We start from the raw sequence: 19,890 nt of genomic DNA on the forward strand, positions 1-19,890 counted from the left end.
TTTCTTCTTCTCAGGGATTCTAATCTAAATGAGACTGCCTGATTAAATAAAGATAAAATAAAAAATCTAGAAAATAAAAATAAGAAATAACACTTACACACTCCCATTTACACCAGGAGATGTTAGTGTGCTTCAGCCTGCCCATATAAGGTTGCTTCATATGTATTTGCTTTTTCCTAGAGGCACTCCTGACACTGGATTCTTGGTATTCTTATCTTAATTTGTCATTAGTCATATGTTTCGTGATCAAAATCATTTCTTTGTTAATGTGAAGTCAGTATTTTATTTAGACAAAGATCGTATACAGCTACCACAACACAGAAATAAACACTGATCCATTCATTCATATATAAATCAGAGTAGTAGTAATGGGAAAACATGTTAATATTCTCAAACCAAGAAAGAAAAATCTCATTCAGTTCACTCTCAATGAAATATCTTTTATTCTGTTAAAAACAACACCACACTTTTCTTGTCTCATCATAAACATGGTTAAAGTGAGAGGAAAATGTATACAAACATTACAAATCATTTTACTGGCCGTGAACCAAGAAATTGTTAACTTTCATATCTTACAAAGAATCAAGCACCATATTAGTTTAAACTGGTGTATTGACCATAATACCTTAACATGCATTAAATTATATGACATTATATGACAATACATTATTTGATACCTGATTAGAGCACACCTTGCTCTTTGCTGTCACTGTTAAGGTGAATTTACTGACATGCCAGTAAAAAAGGGGGGGGGGGGGGGGGTTATGGGGTCATTAAACTGTCATCTCGAGTCATTAACGACTATTAAAAAGGGGCGGGGCTTATAGGGTCATAAAACTGTCAGATTAGAGTTTGGCGAGTGATGGACCATTCTACTCTCTCTTACTACACCTCACATCAGCAGATGCTCCTCCACCGGGCCGTCCCTACCTACTTGTGTCTGCCAGAACTGCCCACAGACGTGGAAAGAAAGTGCTGTGGGCATCTTCATGACTCCCGTGTCCAGGCTGCCACATATGGAGGTTTACATTTTACACATACAGTATTCTGTGCAATACCAATGTTTATTTATGTTCTGCATAACCTGCTCTATATTGTTGGAATAAAAATCTTTTAAATATTCAAGGCCTTTTCCTTATAAAACAGCATAAACAATCCAACCATTACATTTACCTCTTTACAAGCTGCACAAATAATGAGAGCACAATGTGTCATGACACCTGTTTATTTTTTTGGAACATCATACAATATACCAAATATATGTATTGTAATATTAGCATAAACAATATATGTACAAAAATGAAGAAACTGTCTTAGCTCTTCAGTGTCAAAGCAGGTCTGTCGGCTGACGGATCAGGCTGTGCTGTCGTCGACTCTTTAGGCAGTGGTCCTGTAGAAAGAATATCACAATTATAGATCAACATTACTGTAAAACACTGACAACACTACAGCAGCATTATCTGAAGTGACAAACACAGTTTTCTGTCACCTTTTGTGGGAGCCAAGTATAATGGATTTAGTGATTTGTTGGTGGACCAGCCACTCTTTCACATGGATGTTTTAAGACTTTGTTTAGATAGATATTGAAGATCATAACAAGTAGTTCTGAGGTTCAGAATCTGTAAAAAATAAATAAAACAACCCACCTGGCATAAATGTTTACTGAATTTTTTACATTGCCATATGGCTTTTAAAGTAGCTTTTGTACACTAGAATGTTACCACTTCATGGTCAACCTACAGTATTATAAGCCGACTCACCTTGTCCTCTGCTGACCTGCTTCTCTAGCTGTTGACGGGGATCGTCTGGTCTCAGTACTCTGGTACGTGGTAGACAACCTCCAGGCCCTGGACTTCTTCATGTACAACTTGCTGTACCTGGTATAAAGAAAGGAGGTCAACTTAGTGAAATGTTCATATTACCTTACATTGAACAGTACTTTTCATTTCATTTCCTGCCCGTCATCCGGACCGCATTCGGGGAGCAGGCAGACGGTTTCTCTAGGGCCGAAGCTCTGCATTGCTCCCGGATCTGCCCCTCGGGACCTGCCCCTCATGCCCGGCAGCGTGATGAAAACACACAGAGACTTCTTGATGGAGCTTTAGGCGTTGTGGCATTTATTATTGCACACAGACTGCAGCATGCTCATCAACTGCTACTACAAGCCTCTTGCCACGAACACCAGGCATTCTCACTACACCCACTCCACACACAGACACACACACACGTGACACTACGTCCCGTTCAGAGCGGATATAGATAAACAATCAAACGACATTTGCTCACAGCTACAGTGACGACACAGATGTTTTCGTTTCAGTGTCGGATCATTCAATGTATTCATCACTATCGGTATGTTACGAGTGTTTCAATAATATGACAGAAAGTGCTTCTCACAAAAAACGGCTACCCTACCTTTAAGGTTTAAGTGGAAATGAAAAGTGTCTCAAGTGAATTGCTTTCTATGCATGCTTATCTTGTGCAAGGTCATAGGTAGAGTCTACATTATGCAAGTAGACACTGCAGGCACTACTCTGACTGAGTGGCAGTTTATCACAGGGCTAGCACACACACACACACACACACACTCACACACATACACACCCCCACCCCCACACACACACGCACGCACACACACACACACACATAAAAGGGAGAGACCTGGTAATAATTTATATCTTATTGCCAGAAGGAATTCTAATATCTACAGCAGAAGAACCCAGGGAAGAACCCATTCAATTTTGGAGAGGATCCAAATAAATAGGTGGATGCAGGATTTAAAAAAATAACTTTATTTAACATGGTGAGATAGAGCTTCGATCTTCTGGATTCATCATCCGACTCTGCTAACTTGTCTCGAAGTTAGGTTACGTTTTTGCTACATTGAATGGATTTGTAGTTCTACATACACATATTATGTTAAGACATTTTAAGATGTAATATACTTTCCCCAATCTTTGAGGATAAAAGTCATTTTAATCGATCATTCACATTGGGAATAGTTGCGATAAGAATTACAGAGGCATCATAACAAACCTCATCATATCCTTTTCTTGACAGCCATTCAAAACTGCCAAACTTACATTAAACCTTTCACATTAAAACATGTGTTTTGACACTAAACTGTGTAAGATTTGGGCTTCCCTCAGTTGATTTAGACATCCACCTCCTCTCCAGATCCTGACTCTCCACTCAGTCCAATTAATGGCTGCTTAGTAAACCAGTAAATGAACAACTCCAGAGTAGCTTGACTACAGCTAACTGATCCTTAGTCATTTCCTCTCTGAATCTTCAGAGTAAAAGTAAAGTGGTTTGATGAGCTGCACAGTCATTTATTTTTGCATTTTTTTCAAGCGTACTTCATCAATCTATTACAACACCAACTTGCACCGGTGCAGAGAATCAGAGTATCACTCTGCAAATCAGCTGTTCAACTCAGAACTCAAGGTGTCCTCTTATGTGCACAGTGAATGAAATGTCTTTGTTGATTTCATAATCACTCACTTTTGTTTTCTTGTTTCTCTTGAATAAGCCGTGGTAGAGCTGAGTCAAACAGCTGCTTGTCTCCATCAGCGCGAGTTGGTTTAGTAATACATGGATGAAGGAAGCTTGAAAAGAAGTGCAAAAATAAACAACTGTCTGGTGGCAAACTAAAGCAGTTTAAAAATACATTATTTAGCGTTCAATTGAACAGATGTTTTTTCTTTAGGTAAGCATTTCAGAATGTGGCAAAGAAAGACGTTTTTCGGTGGTCCCCTCTGCAACTGTAGGACTTCGACTTTCGCTATATCCACTTCTTTTCCAAACTCTGTAAAATGACAGCGCTGATCACCATCTGCGTAAGTAACTCATACAACCCCACTTCTCACTGAACTGTCCATTTTAATGTCTCCAAGAAAAGAACACAGGCCTGACTTTACGTTGTTGCTCCATCTTTTTCCCCACAGGTTTGCTCACTTTGCATGTTTGGGGACCAGCCTGTTCACGTCTGTTGTGGTCATCTTCTCATTTTAAACACTGCACAGAGCTCACTGTGAGCCAGTTCCAGTGTGTCCCAGGCCGCAGCTAAATACTAAAAACAAAATACTTCAGGGATCGAGGTTATGATTCTTTGCCTATTGTGGTCACTATAACAAAGTGATTTGTGCCATCAATGGCGACACACACCACCTCGCTGCATCCACATCTCCACTCTGCTCCCTTCCCTTGCCTCTGAGTTGATCCACAGCTTTATGTTTTCCTCTTTGTCGAAGAAAATACCACTCATTTTTCAAGGACAGTTGTGATATGCACTTCATCACTGTTTCCTCTTGTGTACGGCACAAGTAAACAAGCCAGCAAGGCTGCTGTAAACTAGCCTACTGGTGCCCTCATCTGTTTGAGTCTACAATCCCCGCCAACAAGCTCCTTTCAGGAGGAAGTAGAGAGTCCCTTTAAACAGCAAGAAGCCTCTGAGTCATCATGTAGGTAAATGTAATATTTCAAAACAGCAACTAGGTATGAGATGAAAATACAGAAGTGCATCAAATTTGTGGCATTGTCTTCAGCTTGGTGTAGCAATATTTTTTCCACTGCTGTGAACGGTCTGTGAGTGAGCTCATGCACAGAGATGTGGCACAGTCCCAGCATCATGTTACATAACAAGGTGAGTGAGTGTGAAGGGGGCAGAGGGGATGTACAGTATGTCTAATGTCCAGCGGTACGTGTTACGTCATTCGAAGCAGAAACAAAGCACCGCATCGATAACAGAATTAACCAGGTTGTGACCGGAAGTAAGATGCACTGCCTTTACAATAAAAGCACAAACCTGAAAGGAATAAAAAAATGATGGAATCCACAATACACTTTCAAGCTAATCTCATACTGGATATGTTATTATATGTATTTGATCCATCTTTAATCCATTGAGCCAACTTTTATCAAACAGTACAGTTCAGTGTGACACTGAATTTAGAAGTGTGTATTTATTGTTATTATTATTATTAGGCCTATTTATTCCTTTTTAAGATAAAGATCTTAGTATTGAACAAATAAATGATGGTTATAAAAATGTTAACATATTTGATGTTTTTAGATGCATTGTGTTACATGGTTGTGCTGCCACACAACCAAATTTATTTACACTGATAAAAGCCTAAACTAGTGTTTAGTCAAAACAATATGATGCAATCTTGTAGGCCTACATGTAATGATAGCCGGCTTCTAAATTGCCTAAGTTGCATAAAAATTATAACCAGGCCCAACAATAAAATGCTGCTTACTTGATAATGAATTAGAAATCAAAATTATAAATGAAAATTGTGAATAGATTAGTATCACATTAAAAGTATAACAACTCCGACAAATCGATTCTGCAAAATGAGCACGATTAATGACCTTTGTACTTTTGTTTAAGTAACAGCTTGGAATCAGTATTTTACTTTACTTAAATTGTAGTATTTGTTCTTTGTCTCAATTTTACATGTACTTACAAGGTATGAAATTCTCTCACCATCTGTGGGGGAACGCCTCTGTAGAGCTCTTATTTTGAAAGGGGGAACCGGTAGTGTAAGTGTGTAATCTTTCACTTTTGACGAAAGTTTGATTTCAGCACTGCATGCAGTTCCAATTCCCGTACAGCGTCTTCACTCCAGCTGTGACTGGTGACAGAGCGTCGAGCAATGGAGACAGTAAAACCCGCCCGGATGTTTAGCATCACCCGGACATATTTCATCAGCATTCATTTGTGCGTGTGAAGATGCACGGTGCGCTTCGTTTGCCGTTGGCTTCTGTCTAATGCAGGCGGACGGATAATTGGATGACTTAAAGTTCGTCTCTGGATGCGTGTGTGTGAGGGGCTGAGCGCTGCGGATCCAGCGCCTCATGGTGTTGGCTGCGGGCTTCACCTCTGGCGTTTGTTGGTTCTCTGCTGAGAGGATGCTGCAGGCGCCGAGCCGATCAGATGATTCCCCGCGCTGTTTGACAACAACAACTCTCAGGGTGAGTGTCATGCAAATACAACTGATCTAAGACAGATGTCCCAGTGTGTGCGCCCGCTCTGTCAGTGGCTCCGCAGCTGTTTTTCCCGTTGATAATAGGTCCTGTTGTGAAATTCTACTTAGTTTTTTGTTTTTACGTCGATTCAATTACTATTGACTGCCAAATACGTGCATTTAAATGTGTCTGCACTTTGTCTGACCCCTCCTGGACTATGTAAGTCAGAATTACATTTTGTGATGCTAAATTTGTGGAAAACAGAAAAGATTAACAGTGAATGCACATTGATATGTGCTGTTTTCAGGTGCCAAGCTTCCGTTGAGGTAGGACCTTTTCTGTGGGCCTGCTCCTGCCACTCAGCAGCCATGGACCCCCTCCCAGAGTACTCTCAGTTCCTGGTCCGGATCTTAGAGGATCTAGACACAAAGCACAACACCATGTCCTACCAGGACCTGTGTAAGTCCCTGTGCGCCCACTTTGACCTGGTGCACCTGGCCAAGCTCCGCAGCCTGCTGTTCTACACAGCCTGCCTTGACCCCGCATTCCCAGCCACACTCTTCAAGGACAAGATGCGCTGCTCTGTGGAGGACCCGCAATCCAAGAAGCTCATGGTGGCCGCAGACATCGTCACCATGTTCAACTTGATCCAGATGAATGGAGGCATGGCCAAAGACAAGCTCCCCCCAGTGCACAGGGCCAAATTCCACAAGAACAAGTCGGTGGACCTATGCAGGTCTGAAAGTGATGCCTATAAGTATCAAGACTCTGACAGAGGGCCTGGTTACGAGCACATGGATCACCCCATGGATGGACACCACCACCATCACCACCACCATCACCCTCATCGCTCCCCAAAGCAGCAACCTGTGGATCAGAGCGCCTCTCCCTGTCCTAAAAGAGCTGAGTGCAATAAGTGCCAGCCGTTTATTCCCACCTCAGACCCCAATTTCCTTCTGGGGGTCAGCAAGGACCTGAAATGTAGAGCAGCCTCTCTGGACAAACTTCACCATCTGCCCCAGTATCCTAGCAGCAGTCCACCCACTCCGCCCTGCGAAATGCAGAGCACTTACTTTCCAATGGACATAGACAGCGAGTCCACTACCGACCAGGAGTCCCTGCAGCACATTGGCCACCCAGAGCCCTTTCCTGTTCACTCCTGCATCCAGAAGAGGAGCGTCTTTAAGGAGGACTTTCACAACTTTGCTGCCTTCTCACCGCAGGTTTGTTTTTGATGCTGTTGATAGACGTAAGAGAGAGAGAGAGTTTATGTACCTGTTGTCATCGTTTGGATGAAAACTTAACACATACAAGTTCATATATACAATCAAACAAGTCTACAAGTCCGTTTGATTTCATACAGTTATTTTTCAAATGACACATTTTGTCTGATTTTGTCAAAAACCCATCCAGAAGTACTCAATTTATAAAATGAATCCAAAATACTACTTTTACTAATAATAAAAATGATAATAATATTTTTGCTTGGTATGTGACTTAAAACTTAAACGATGAGCACAATAGTCATGGATTAGATTTCTTTCACCAGTTTATCAGATTTACCTGGGAAATAGACTCAAAGTTATCCAAAGTGTAATGTACCTCTAATGGAGCAGAGTGGAGCTTTGATTAGAGTCTTTTTCAGAGACATAGACTCAAGTGAGAGCACATTTCGAACTGTGACTTCAGAATGGACTGCACATCTGACATTCATAATTAAAGAGCTTAGTCATCATTTTGTTAGTTAATTCAAATCAGTAAAAAATATTCAAAAAAACCTTTCATCAAGAAAATGCACTGACATTATACCACGATGAATGCACTTCATCGTGGTATAATATCAACTGAACACACTACATTTGTATTGCTGTAGCTGTTTTATATGGAGCTTATTATACTCCATATGTGTATCTGTATGTTTTGGGTAGGTTCTCCATTGACAGTGTTTTAGTTCTTTCTTTCTTTCTTTTTCTGATCAGTTTAGTAAACCATTTTCTAATAAATAACCCCTGGAGGGCGTCATAGTTTGTGAGTGTCTTGTAAAGCCAACTCAGTCCCTGACTCGGTTTCTGTTGTAGGTCATCACCACTGAGAGCAAGCAGGGCAGTAAGGCTTCTGAGAGCTACCACAGGAGAGAGCTAAACAAGCCCACCACCTTCTTCAACCACAGCTTTGAACTGCCTTACAGCAACCCTTACTTTGAGCCTACACTCAACTCCCCTCTTCAGGACCGACGGAGGGTGAAGCACGAGAGTCTGGACGACCTACAGGCGTCCACATACTTTGGTCCGACCACCGTCTCTGAGTGCGTCAGCAGCAGGAAGCACATTAACAAAGTAGGAAAGCAGCCGTTGTGGCCAGTGAAGAGCCTCAGTCTCAACACAGAAGAGGGACCTCCAGACTTTGAGAGGTCGTTTCTGAACAGCAAGTTGCTCAAAGACAACCACCATCGTACGATCAGCATCATCAGCACGAACAACGATCAGCATTTTCAGAGCCCCAACGAAAAGGTGGTGGCTTCGCCTTCTGGATTTGCAAAGAAAACAAATGGAATAAAAAACAAGGATGCAGTATTAATAGCAAGTGGGCCTTTGTGTTTGGACAAAAGAGAGGCAGCTAAAAGGTTTAGGGACAAAAATATGAGCAGTCCATCATTTCAGGGAGGGGACAACTTCTCTAGCATTGGGACTCAAACAGAGCAGGCTGAGCAGAAGAAGGTGAAGGAACACCCAGCTAAATACAGTGACAGAGAGAGACACGCCTTCAAACACTCTGAAGAGGACTCTGAGATCGTCAGTGATGACATAAGTGACATTTTTCGTTTCCTGGATGACATGAGTATTTGTGACTCTCTGGGAGTTGTCCAGTCATCGTTCTACAACAGCACTGGGTCTCTCTCTCAGGCAACGCTGAAGTCGGAAGGCGATAGCTCCCCTGAACGCAACACGGTCAAACTAGCAAAGTCCAAGCTGGACCGCCTCTTCCATTCACTAGAAAACACAGACGATGAGCTCAAGTCGAGTGTGTGTAAACTGGTGATGAGGATCGGTGAAATTGAGAAGAAGCTGGAGTCTCTGTCAGGGGTCCGCAGTGAGATTTCCCAGGTCCTCTCCAAGCTCAACAAGCTGGATGAGAAAATCCAAGAGCCCCTTGCCAATGGAAGACATAGGGAGACGGCGTCTGCATCTGCTTGCAATGCAACCCCAAACAAGTCGCACCCCCACCCCCAACCACATCTTGACGTCACCCTCTCACCTCATACTTTCCAGTGCCACACCACCGTCCACAATGTCAAAGTGGACAATGCCCCCTTGGGGGAGTGGTGCTGCTTGGATGGGAGTAACAGCTATAGCCTCAGGGTGAAAGCTCTGAAGAAGAGCATGCTCACCAGGAGGACATCCCGCTCTCTCAACGAGGAGAACAGCGCCACTGACTCAAAGGTTGGAAGCATCACCAACTCTCCACGGGACTGGGGGACTGTGTCCTACTCCTGCCACCCTGGAGACGAGGGCAAGGACAAGGACAGAGACACCAAGGACAGACACAGGAAAGCCAAAGAGGTACAGACACAGTTTTTCAATTAACTATTAAATGAGTCAGAAACACACATACAGAATCTAAGTGAAAAAAAAAATTGAGTGCAGTGGGAAATCATGCACATTGTGTTGCATACAAGGTTGTATATTATATCTAATTATATTACAGGGAAGTCTCAACATGATTCCTTCACAAAGAGTATGTCCCCGTCAGATGGCTTTGTTGGTAGGAACACGGCATGCATGGCTTCAGTTGGAGATATCCAGAGTAGGGACATGTATAGAGCTGTCCCAATGATTATTTTTCAAACGATTTATCTAGTGATTATTTTTTCGATTAATCGACTAATCTAACGTTGTTGTTAATTTATTCTTCTTCCTTTTTAAACTATGGCCTCTATATTGATTGCTAGCTTTTTGGTGCATTACCGCCACCACTGGACTGGAGTATGGGACAAGAGTTAATCTAGTTGTTTGGGGCGACTCATCGACGCAAATTATTTGAGTCAACGAATTTCTGTAGTCGATTACGTCGACGAGTCGTCCCAGCCCTGGACGTGTATCATTTGTTCATTCAAAATAAAACCAAAAAATATTAGTTGTTTTCTCAATATTCGTTAACAAAACCAAAATGCAAAAACGGATAATGACTCATTTTTTAAATTTCAGATTTTATGCTCAAATAAAAAATGTAACAGCGGATAACAAGCGTTTCATCCAATTTTGATATTTTCAACTGACCTAAGTTGCGTGACCCTGAGGTCATCCTTTACTTGTGGGACAACGGCTATTTCTCAATAACAAGTATGCTAAGTACAGACTGGCGTACTTTCCAAGAACATACTTGGGAGTTCGACTTGGGAGAACGTACTCCCGAGAACAGGGGGATGCAGTACGGTCATTGCGCAACTGGAACAGTAGCGTACTTGCTGTCAGCTGACCCAGAGGAAGAGACGGCTCACCTGACGAATGGATCCGTGAAGACGAGCCATGATGCCATTGAGAATGAAGGATGGATATGCGCTGTTGTAGCATTTCGTCACAATACTAATATTAGGCTATATGATATATATACTGCATTTCTAATCAATAAGCGTTTTTGTTAACAATATATGAGTAGACCCATATATTTAGACTTGACAGTTAATTTCGTACACCAAGAGAGACCAATACAGTTTAATACTGTTTACACACAAACACATATATATATACCCCCTCAGTGAATATATATGTGTGTGTCCCCATCAGCCACAACATCAAAGTCACTGCCATGAACTGTATTGATTTCAATGGCTGAAGGGATGGGGAGCCAACACTCAAAAACAGATCACATAAAAAGCATAATATTAAAAACTGGCTGAGGTTAACATTTATTCCAGGACTGCTGTATCACTTTAGCCTTATCAAGGTGTACCTAATAAACTGACAGGTACAGAGGTTCGGTATTTGAATATATGTAATGTAATAAAATATGTAATATTATGTATATGTAATACAAAAGATTAGCCTACATTCCACATACATACCTGCTGTTTGTCTTCTTGCAACTCAAACAGGCCTTGTACAAACATTAATACATATATATTAATGTAAGAAGTACCTGTATTTCATCTGCGTCAAATACATCATTAGTCATTATAATGTACAGTAATTATACTTTTGACTCAGAACCTCAGCAATTATGCTGCATATCAAGCAATGAAAGACAGAAATATCTCAAGCAGACACCTGACTTGACCACACAGGTTAGATGTTAGAGGGACATTTTATTCTGGTAGATAACAACAATTAATATCAGACAATTCATACAGTTATAAATATTAAATAGTTGAATAAATACGAATATGTATTCAATACTAAAGACACAACTAAGCAATAAATATAATGACATAGAATACACAACACTTAAGTCCTCAAAAAATATAAAGCTTTTCCCCCAACAGGACCTTAGTCACTTGCAAAGTTTTGTAAATCTGCATAATCATTTTTCTCTTCGCCATGTTGCTTTTCTGGAGCTGATTTGAAACTAGCATTTAGCCTGTCCAGGAACAGCATCAACATGCTGTTGTGGAGAAAATGACGACCATCCTACACAGAGAGACTCATTTCTTCAGACCACAGGAGATGGAGGAGGTGGAGGCCGGCTGCTCGCCTTGCTGAACATGAGGCGTTCTGCTAGTTGCTGGTGCAGTCGATGGTGGCACATCAGGATTCTTCCTCCTAAAGATTCACAGAAGAGATGTTACATCAACAGAAAAATCTTCCCCTCTGTTCTGCATCCACCAACTGGTACTTTCTGTTGGGAAATGGAGGATATTTGTGTCTGGAGCTTCAGGTTGCCATCATGACACCAAACCTTCAGCCTGTAGAAGGTAGAAAACCCTCGGTCTCAATAACACCGACACGAGACAAAGCAGATTATTACTATGGTGACTTTGAAATACTGTAATACATTAATTTTTATTACCGGGCCAAGTTGAAGCCCGGTACAACAGGCACCATTCAAAAACCATAAGCATCATTGGGCTCACCTTTGGTATCCTGAAAACCTACTGGTGCAACATCTTCTTGTGGGCCCTTGAGATCCGACCTCTGTTCACCCCGAAAGGTGGTTGGTGCCTGCAGCATCCTCCATAACACTTCTGTGGCAGCAGGTGATATCCTGGAGGAGGAGGAGGGGGAGGAGGAAGAGGGGGATGAAGGCCCGGGCCCAGAACGCAGAGGCTGATGAGAGGGACCTGTTCCAGAAATAGTGTCCGGGGAAGGTTTGCTGCCCAGAGGTACTGTCTGCATGTCTGGGTGAACATGTCTATATGTAGACAGCTACACTCTCCTGATGTCGTCATGTTCTCTAGAAGTTTAGAACATAGTTAAAGTGCAAGATAAAGTAAACTTTTATAATGTCTGATGCTGTATGACCTTTTGTCATGTGTCCATGTTCCACCAACTGTAGCTATGTAGATAGATACATATATTATTATACTTATATAATGTGTGTAAATATGTTGTATATGTTAATTTCTTGTAATGTTCTTTTTCTTGATCTGACTAATTTAAATGTTACTGTAACGTTTAAATGAAATGTAAACACTGTAAAATATAGAACTTTGTTTGGTTGCAAATATACACAATACCTGGTAAAATAAGAACATGCAGACGATTTATTTACAACTTATTTACAAGAGTGTCAGACAGGCACATCTCTGCTCCCTCCTCCTCTCCACAGCTTCTCTAATTAAATAAACATCTAAAACCATGAACATTAACTTTACTCTCAGCCAAAGTTATTAGAGCAAATAATACATTTAAATTTTGAAACTAGTGATTGATCGTTAGATTTACCTAAAATGGAAAAATATCTCATGTTCAACCGCGTCAGAGCCAGAGGAACCTGCCGGAAGGACTTGCCGAGATAAGGCTGCTCTTGGAGGGCACTGTGAGCGCTGACCGCCGGTCATCTGGATAGTCGGCGAGGCCAATTAACAACTCCGAAATTGTCAGAGCAAAGTTTTAAATTGGGTCTAACTTGATAAAGCACCCACAGATATGAAGTTAAAACAACTATATTATACCCTCATAAACCTGTAAACTACATTTTGGGACACAATAACAGATTTATTTCAAAAGTTTTAACTTACTTTTCTCCTTCCCCGTTGCTGCTGCTGGTTGTCTGGGATAGTCAGTTGGCTCTCTTGAAGTACACACAAGTCAAAAGTCACTTCCCGGTAACGCAACTTGCGTCAAATTAAAATATTAACATTGGATGAAACGCCTTGTTATCAATTTTTTCCATTTTTCATTTGAGCACAAAATCGGAATTGGAAAAATTAACTTTTTTTTCATTTTGGTTTTGGAAACATATATTGAGAAAAACAAGTTTTTAGTTTTTTTGCTTTTTGATTATATTTTGAAAAACTAATGAACAAGTGATACACGGAGTGATACAGTTATCTCACGATTTGGTTCAATATACGATATGAAGTTCAGTGACATGATCGGCCGAACTTCTCTACCAACCATTTAACTGGCCAAACATGAGTTGACTTTTATGGAAGCCTTATGTGGAAGCTTGTTTTTGTGTAATGTGGTGTCAGTGTGAAATCTGGTTGCTGAGTGACATAACGGAAGATCTGTTGGTGATGCTGCAGTTGCCTATAGCTGTTATAATGCACAGTGGTGTGCGCTGTGGTTGTTGAAGATCAACTGTCTCGTTGGTGTTTTGCAGTAGTGAATATAGTGCGTGATAGTGTATTCTGTGGGGGGGCAGTTACGGTACTATACTGGAGATACAGATGAGTGTGTTTATACAGATGTGAGTGAAACACACTCATGTTTCCGTCCACTGACACTGTCATTGAGTCCTTTTTGGACACCAGCTCCTCATCCACCATGCTGCTAGCTCACGTTGTTTTTTCTCAAACACATCCCACATTAGATGCTCCCTGTTATAAAGACGTGATATAGTTTGGCCAGTCAGCACAGCAATCATTCTGTGGGTTTGTGAACCTATGGTGTGATTCCTCATTTTTTAGGTGTAGACTGGGTGTATATGTCATAAAATTCCAGGATCCACAGAAGTGTCCAGAGACTGTATGTACAGAATAAGATCAGAGGACAAAACTCAAAAGTGGCTTCCTAGCACGAAATCCATCTCTACATTATTTTTTTTTTTGCTCAGGTTGTTCATCTCATGTCATGTTAGAACTGTTATTTCAGAAGATGGTGGTTATTAGCTGGGGACAAGAGTTAGTGAGAATGGAGCCTTTCTGGCTCATAAAGCAAATGACTGCTGAAAAGGAAACAAGCCACTATGTAGACTCACTGAGTAATTATATAAAATCCAACTGAAACAAAATTAAACCTATGCAGACACATTGCATAAATGTATACTTGGTTTCATGGTTGCAGTTTGTAAAATAATAGTAAAGTTGCAGTTAGTCACCTTTTTAATGGGGCTGTCTATGTACAGGCCATTGACACTATGGCACATTTTTTTAAATATGTGAATCAAGCTATGTACATCTTGTTTTTCTGTGAATTCAAGGAGAGAAATTATGTGAGAGATCTGCTTGTTGTTTGACTAGAAGTTACATTTCTGTTATATTCATTGTGTTTAGAACATGAACTTTTTTTTTTTGCTTTAATCCCTCAGTAGATTATTAGACATCTTCAAGATTGATCATGATATGCAATCACCAGATCACTCAACCCTAGTGATAAATCATCTTTAAAGATTTGATTGGCTGGTCAGATTGTCAATGGACAGTTGAAGCATCTATCAGTATAAGTATATATTCATGCCATGACATCAATATATGTTTTGACATATGGCTGTTAATGCAGCATATCTTTGTGCATTAATTATATGTGAAAGCTCACAGTGTCTTTCACTTATTAAGACAGCTGACAGCAGTGCTGAGTAAATAAGTTGACTAATTATGTAGTTCATCAAAGGCAAATTAATTGAAAGCTGATAAATTGATAACTGATTAATAATGCAAGTAATTAAATGTAAAAAACAAAACTCTGTTTAAGCATGTCTAATGGTTTTGAATCATTGCCAACTTAATATTGTTTTTTGAACTAAAAACAAAGACATGTGAAAACATCACCTAGGCCTATGGGAAACCCGGTTGACATTTTCCTTTATTTTTTAAATGTTATCAAATTAATCCAAAAATGATCAACAAATAATCAACATGTGGCTACTTTGGCATCTCTTTCTGTCATGAGTTGTATTCACAGCCATTTACTGAGACAACATATTGTTCCTGTCAAATTAGGGAGACTTAAAATGGCCACATGGACCCAAGGCCTCTGGGTGGGTGAAAACTCTTGGCTTCTGTTGTATTTATAACCTGTCAACAAGTAACAACTGGAGGCAGATAGATCCTCCATCAAAGTACAGCTCAGGAAAATGCAGGGACGCTGGAAGTCAGTCAGAGTTAAGGATGCTGAGAGAACTTGTATGACGTCATAGTGGGGAGTGGTTTACAGAACCGGGATTTCGGCCCCGAGGGTTCTTGGCAATTTATTTATACATACATGTTGTTACATGTTACTTTGACTTGAGTTCAGTCATCGCCATTTTACGCAAGTCACAACAGACAGCAAACTTCAACACCGACATGCATTTGTCAAGACATAACATCGTTCGTTCCATATTCAGGGATGAAAGTGAAACCGCTCCGCAGTGGTCCTACGATGGATTTGAATTGCGATTTTTAGAATTAAAATATAAAATAAAACATTATAATTAGTATTATACCATATTATTATTTTATATTAATTATTTTTATTAATAAATTCATAATATAAAAGTTATATTACTGCATTATGGTTATATTTCGTATTTTTCCCGCTCACTTTTGATGTGGAGCTATCATCAATTTCAGTTTTGAGCCTTAGTTGGATGTTAAGTCTAAAGCCTTATCTTGGATTTATTTGTATGAATCACTTCCTTTTTGAGTGAGATGCAGAATTGAATTCAAAGCACTTGCGCGAAAAACTTTGGAAAATACCCGAAGCTAATATGTGACTCAAATTATTTCTAACCATAATAACTGTCATGACAAACAGTTATTCAACTATACTATATTCAAAAGCCCATTGTATGTGACTGAGTCAAAGCAAAGTTATCAGGTGCGGGTTGCCAGCTAACATCTAGTTAAATAGGAATTGATATGTTATTCGATTGATTGTCAAATCTTGAACATACTCTGGCCACCAGAACAGAGGGTAGAGCTGCAGCCTGTTTCAGAATAGTTGACACCAGGCTCTACTGAACTGTAAAAATAGGTGTATGTTGTGCTCTTTGGCTCTAGTGGAGCTTTGTCAAGTCATCAGAAAGGTCTAATGAAAGATTCAAACTCATCAAAGCAAAAAAAACCAATCTGCCTCCTGTCTCATTACAGTCCCCAATCTTTATGAAAGTCATTACTTAACTGCTGGAGTATCCTTGTCAAACTGTTTTACCAGAAGAAATAACATTACGTAGTACTATCTCTCTCTCGCTCACACACACACACACACACACACACACACACAGTAACGAATGGAAAAGACTATGAACAGGCTTTTTAATTGAAGACGGTACTTCAAATGTTAACTCCATGCAAGACCTCCTCTCATTCAATGATCTGTGACCGAAAAAAATAAATAATAATGTAACTTAATAAATTCCCCGGGTACAGGTCAACACACAAACCATCTGAAATTTACAGCGAAGAGCAAACCTATTCATAATATAAATATTGACCAAGGTGTCACGGCGACAGGAAAGGAAACATGATTAACACATTTAAACACGTTAAGCAGATGGTAGAACACAGAAGTTGGTCTTGCGCTCAAGGTTGGTGCAGATAAACTCCATCATGAGAGTGCGGATGTCCAGTGTGTCCAGAATGTCATGGTGCATATGGAGCAAGGCCAGGTGTGTAAGCCTCTTCTGTGTGACTGTGTTGCACAGCCAGGTTTTCAGGTGACGGAGGGCTGAGATCGATTTAAGAAACACAGCGAAAGTCCTCCTGCTTAGTTAGGTCCCCCAGCATACTCAATTGGGTGTGAAGATGAGACAAATCTATATTTCCAGGCAACTGGAGAGCACTCAGGTCTGCCTCTGTGCCAAGTGACCCCTTTCGCAGCAGCAAGCAATGAGCTTTCCCTGCATGACACAGTTATCATGCCACTGGTCAAATCGTCGTTCTATTTCACACTGGACACGTTAAAGAGCCTCAAACAACTCTTCTACAAGATGCCACTCCTTTTTTTGGCATAAAATATTCAACCATTTTGTGCAGCGGAATCAGAATGGTGTCTTGATTATCAGGCTGCTAGGGTCCGGCTCAGGCATCTTGAGGTTGTGTGCAGCTGCTGATGCTTTGGTCTTATTTACTAATTCTTCCAAGCCCTTTTCAGTGTATAGGGCATGCACGCGTCCTTTCAGGGTCTTTACGCACGCCAGTGCTCCAGCAGCGGTTGCCTTTTCACATTGTAGGACTTTAGCTACAGCCTCACATGGAGCCAAAAGAGGGCAAACATCGTTCTCGCTTTTTGCACTTGTTTTAGAAGCCATGAAATCTTGCCGCCATGAAAAATCAGACTTCCATTACTCCACTCCATGTGGTCTTATCTTCACCAACTTTCTCAGGAATGATAACAGTCCCACCCACAACACATTTGCATGTCAATATTGAGCCATGGTCATACCTGCTGACAACAGAAAGTATGACTTATGTGACAAACATCAACCGATTTACATGGTGCACTCAACGCATCATGTACGCGGACATAGGATGTGAAATCTGCAACACATCCTGACTGGCGACAAGTGAACGAGGGCCCTCTTGACACTGCTTGCAGTTTGAAAAACTGCATATGATGACACGCTATAGTTGCTATTCTTTTTAATCCTGCCAGTTTGTTAATGGCTTTTATGTGAAAATGGGATTTCTCGTCCTCCTGAGACTTTTCCCCTGCCTTTCGTCAATTGATAAACCCTCTTTTCACTAATCTTCTAGTGCCATCCCTCATCCTGTCTACTCTGACGAAGCTCTACTGTATAGTAGAGTAGAACAAGAAGCATAAAGCTGTATCTTCTTCTCTTAATGTCCATCTTGAAAACCAACCTGACTTGAAAATCGGGTAAAGTTTTCGTTTCCAAAGCGCCAGACTGGAAATATAAAATCTTTCGGCTGGAAAGGCTCTTCACCAACAGAGTAATTAGCTGCGACTTGCCTGACAGCTGTCAAAGGGCCACCCGGTGGGACGTTAGCATTAGCAGCTGCAGTGATTTTAGCTAGCTCCAATCCCTCTTCCTCAGGGGGGCTGCTGGGGTCGTGACAAGGGTGGGGGTCCACCAGCAAAGAGTCAACTGTGTTACTGTTCTAGCAGAGTTTGGCTTTAGGGCCATTAAAAAAAATTGTCATCACTATGATCTGTGATGTCCGTCCGATCTATATTTAGCAGTGCACCTGGCAGTGGCACCTGCTAATTACATCACACACACGCTCTGCGTTTAGTGCGACCAGATGACAATGGGTGAAATTTGGGACAGGGGAGTTGGGGTGTGTGCGTGGTCACAGTGACGAGGAACAGTTAAATACATGTGTCACAACATTTAAATTGTTTATATTCATCAATTCAGCTGTCATTAGGGAACACACCATATGACCAGTAGGTAGACCAGTGTATAAATTATTAACATAACATAACATAAAATATTCAAAATATAATTTCTTTGTATTAATTAACTCAAGTGTCTGTCATGAAAACAAACACAATGACTAACTCTGGTGGAATTAATTATTTTCAATGAAAGTGATGAAAGGAAATCATGACTGAGTTGTAACTATAAGTGTGTAAATCATTATCCATAACAGTAAATCACAAAAACTATCTCATTAGGCCTCATCTATCTCATTTGATGCGCCTAAATATTTCTGTGAGACGCGTATCAGATAGATAGATAGATAGATAGATAGATAGATAGATAAATAAATACCTTATTCATCCCAAGCTGGGAAATTCTGGTGTAGCAGCAGCACGTTTCACACAGCACACATCACACATTAAAATAACTCCTTCTCGAGGCTGCTGCAGCTGCTGCACTTTCTCTCCTCGCAACGGCATTTTTCCACCGTGGTCATCTCCTTGTGTGCATTTCGAAAGGCAGGAGTAATCCATTGACATGAAAATTGATATTTCTTACAACCTCTCGACAATAGGGGGTGCTGCAGTATCCTCTGCACCCCTTCTTCCAGCGTTCCTGGGAAAATGTCACTGCTTTGTTGAAAGCTGATAAGTAGATAAGAAGCCCAACTTTGGTTTTTTTTTCATGCTACATTTCTCTATCGAAAATTCAGCAGGCCGGTGCCATAAGTGATGCATTATACCTTTGGTAAAATGAAAAAAATAATTAAAATAATAAAATATTGTCACTCCACTACTCTACGTAAGTATTTGCTGAGCTGAGGTAAGGAATTAGAACAGGTGTTGGACAGGCGCCAACTGGAGTTGACGGGCTGACACCTCAAGACATGGAGCAGGGGTCGGCGGGGCCACCACCTTTCATCAGGAACAGATTTGAATAGCACAACACTGGAGCAGGAGATGGTCACTGGAGGTGCAATTAAGCAGAGGCTCTGGATAAACTGGGCAGCTGAGGCTCTGGATTGCTGGGCATTAACTCCTCCACAGAAATGAAAACGTCTGCTGGGTCCATATTTTGGATGGTTGGTTCTGTTAGGGTTAGCAATACAGGACCCAACGGTAGACTCAGAGCAGGTAGAGGGACGTGAATGTAATGAAACAAATAAGACTAACAAACAACTCAGATAATCCCAAAAATGAACATCGATATGAAACACCAGGGAACAGAACG

General features: G+C 40.9%; 1 protein-coding gene across 1 annotated transcript in view; it reads left to right on the top strand.

Annotated features, from left to right (window-relative positions):
• Nucleotides 1-5,595: 5,595 nt before the first annotated feature.
• The window catches only part of minar1 (membrane integral NOTCH2 associated receptor 1), a 60,434-nt gene continuing 46,139 nt past the window's right edge, over nt 5,596-19,890 (top strand). Inside the window, exons 1-3 of the mRNA XM_035629050.2 lie at nt 5,596-5,979; nt 6,281-7,196; nt 8,052-9,533. Coding sequence (XP_035484943.2) covers nt 6,342-7,196; nt 8,052-9,533 — 2,337 coding nt within the window. The 5' untranslated portion in view covers nt 5,596-5,979; nt 6,281-6,341. The remainder of the gene's footprint in view (nt 5,980-6,280; nt 7,197-8,051; nt 9,534-19,890) is intronic.

Source organism: Scophthalmus maximus, chromosome 4 (assembly GCF_022379125.1).
Source record: "Scophthalmus maximus strain ysfricsl-2021 chromosome 4, ASM2237912v1, whole genome shotgun sequence".
NCBI classification, from domain to species: Eukaryota; Metazoa; Chordata; class Actinopteri; order Pleuronectiformes; family Scophthalmidae; genus Scophthalmus; species Scophthalmus maximus.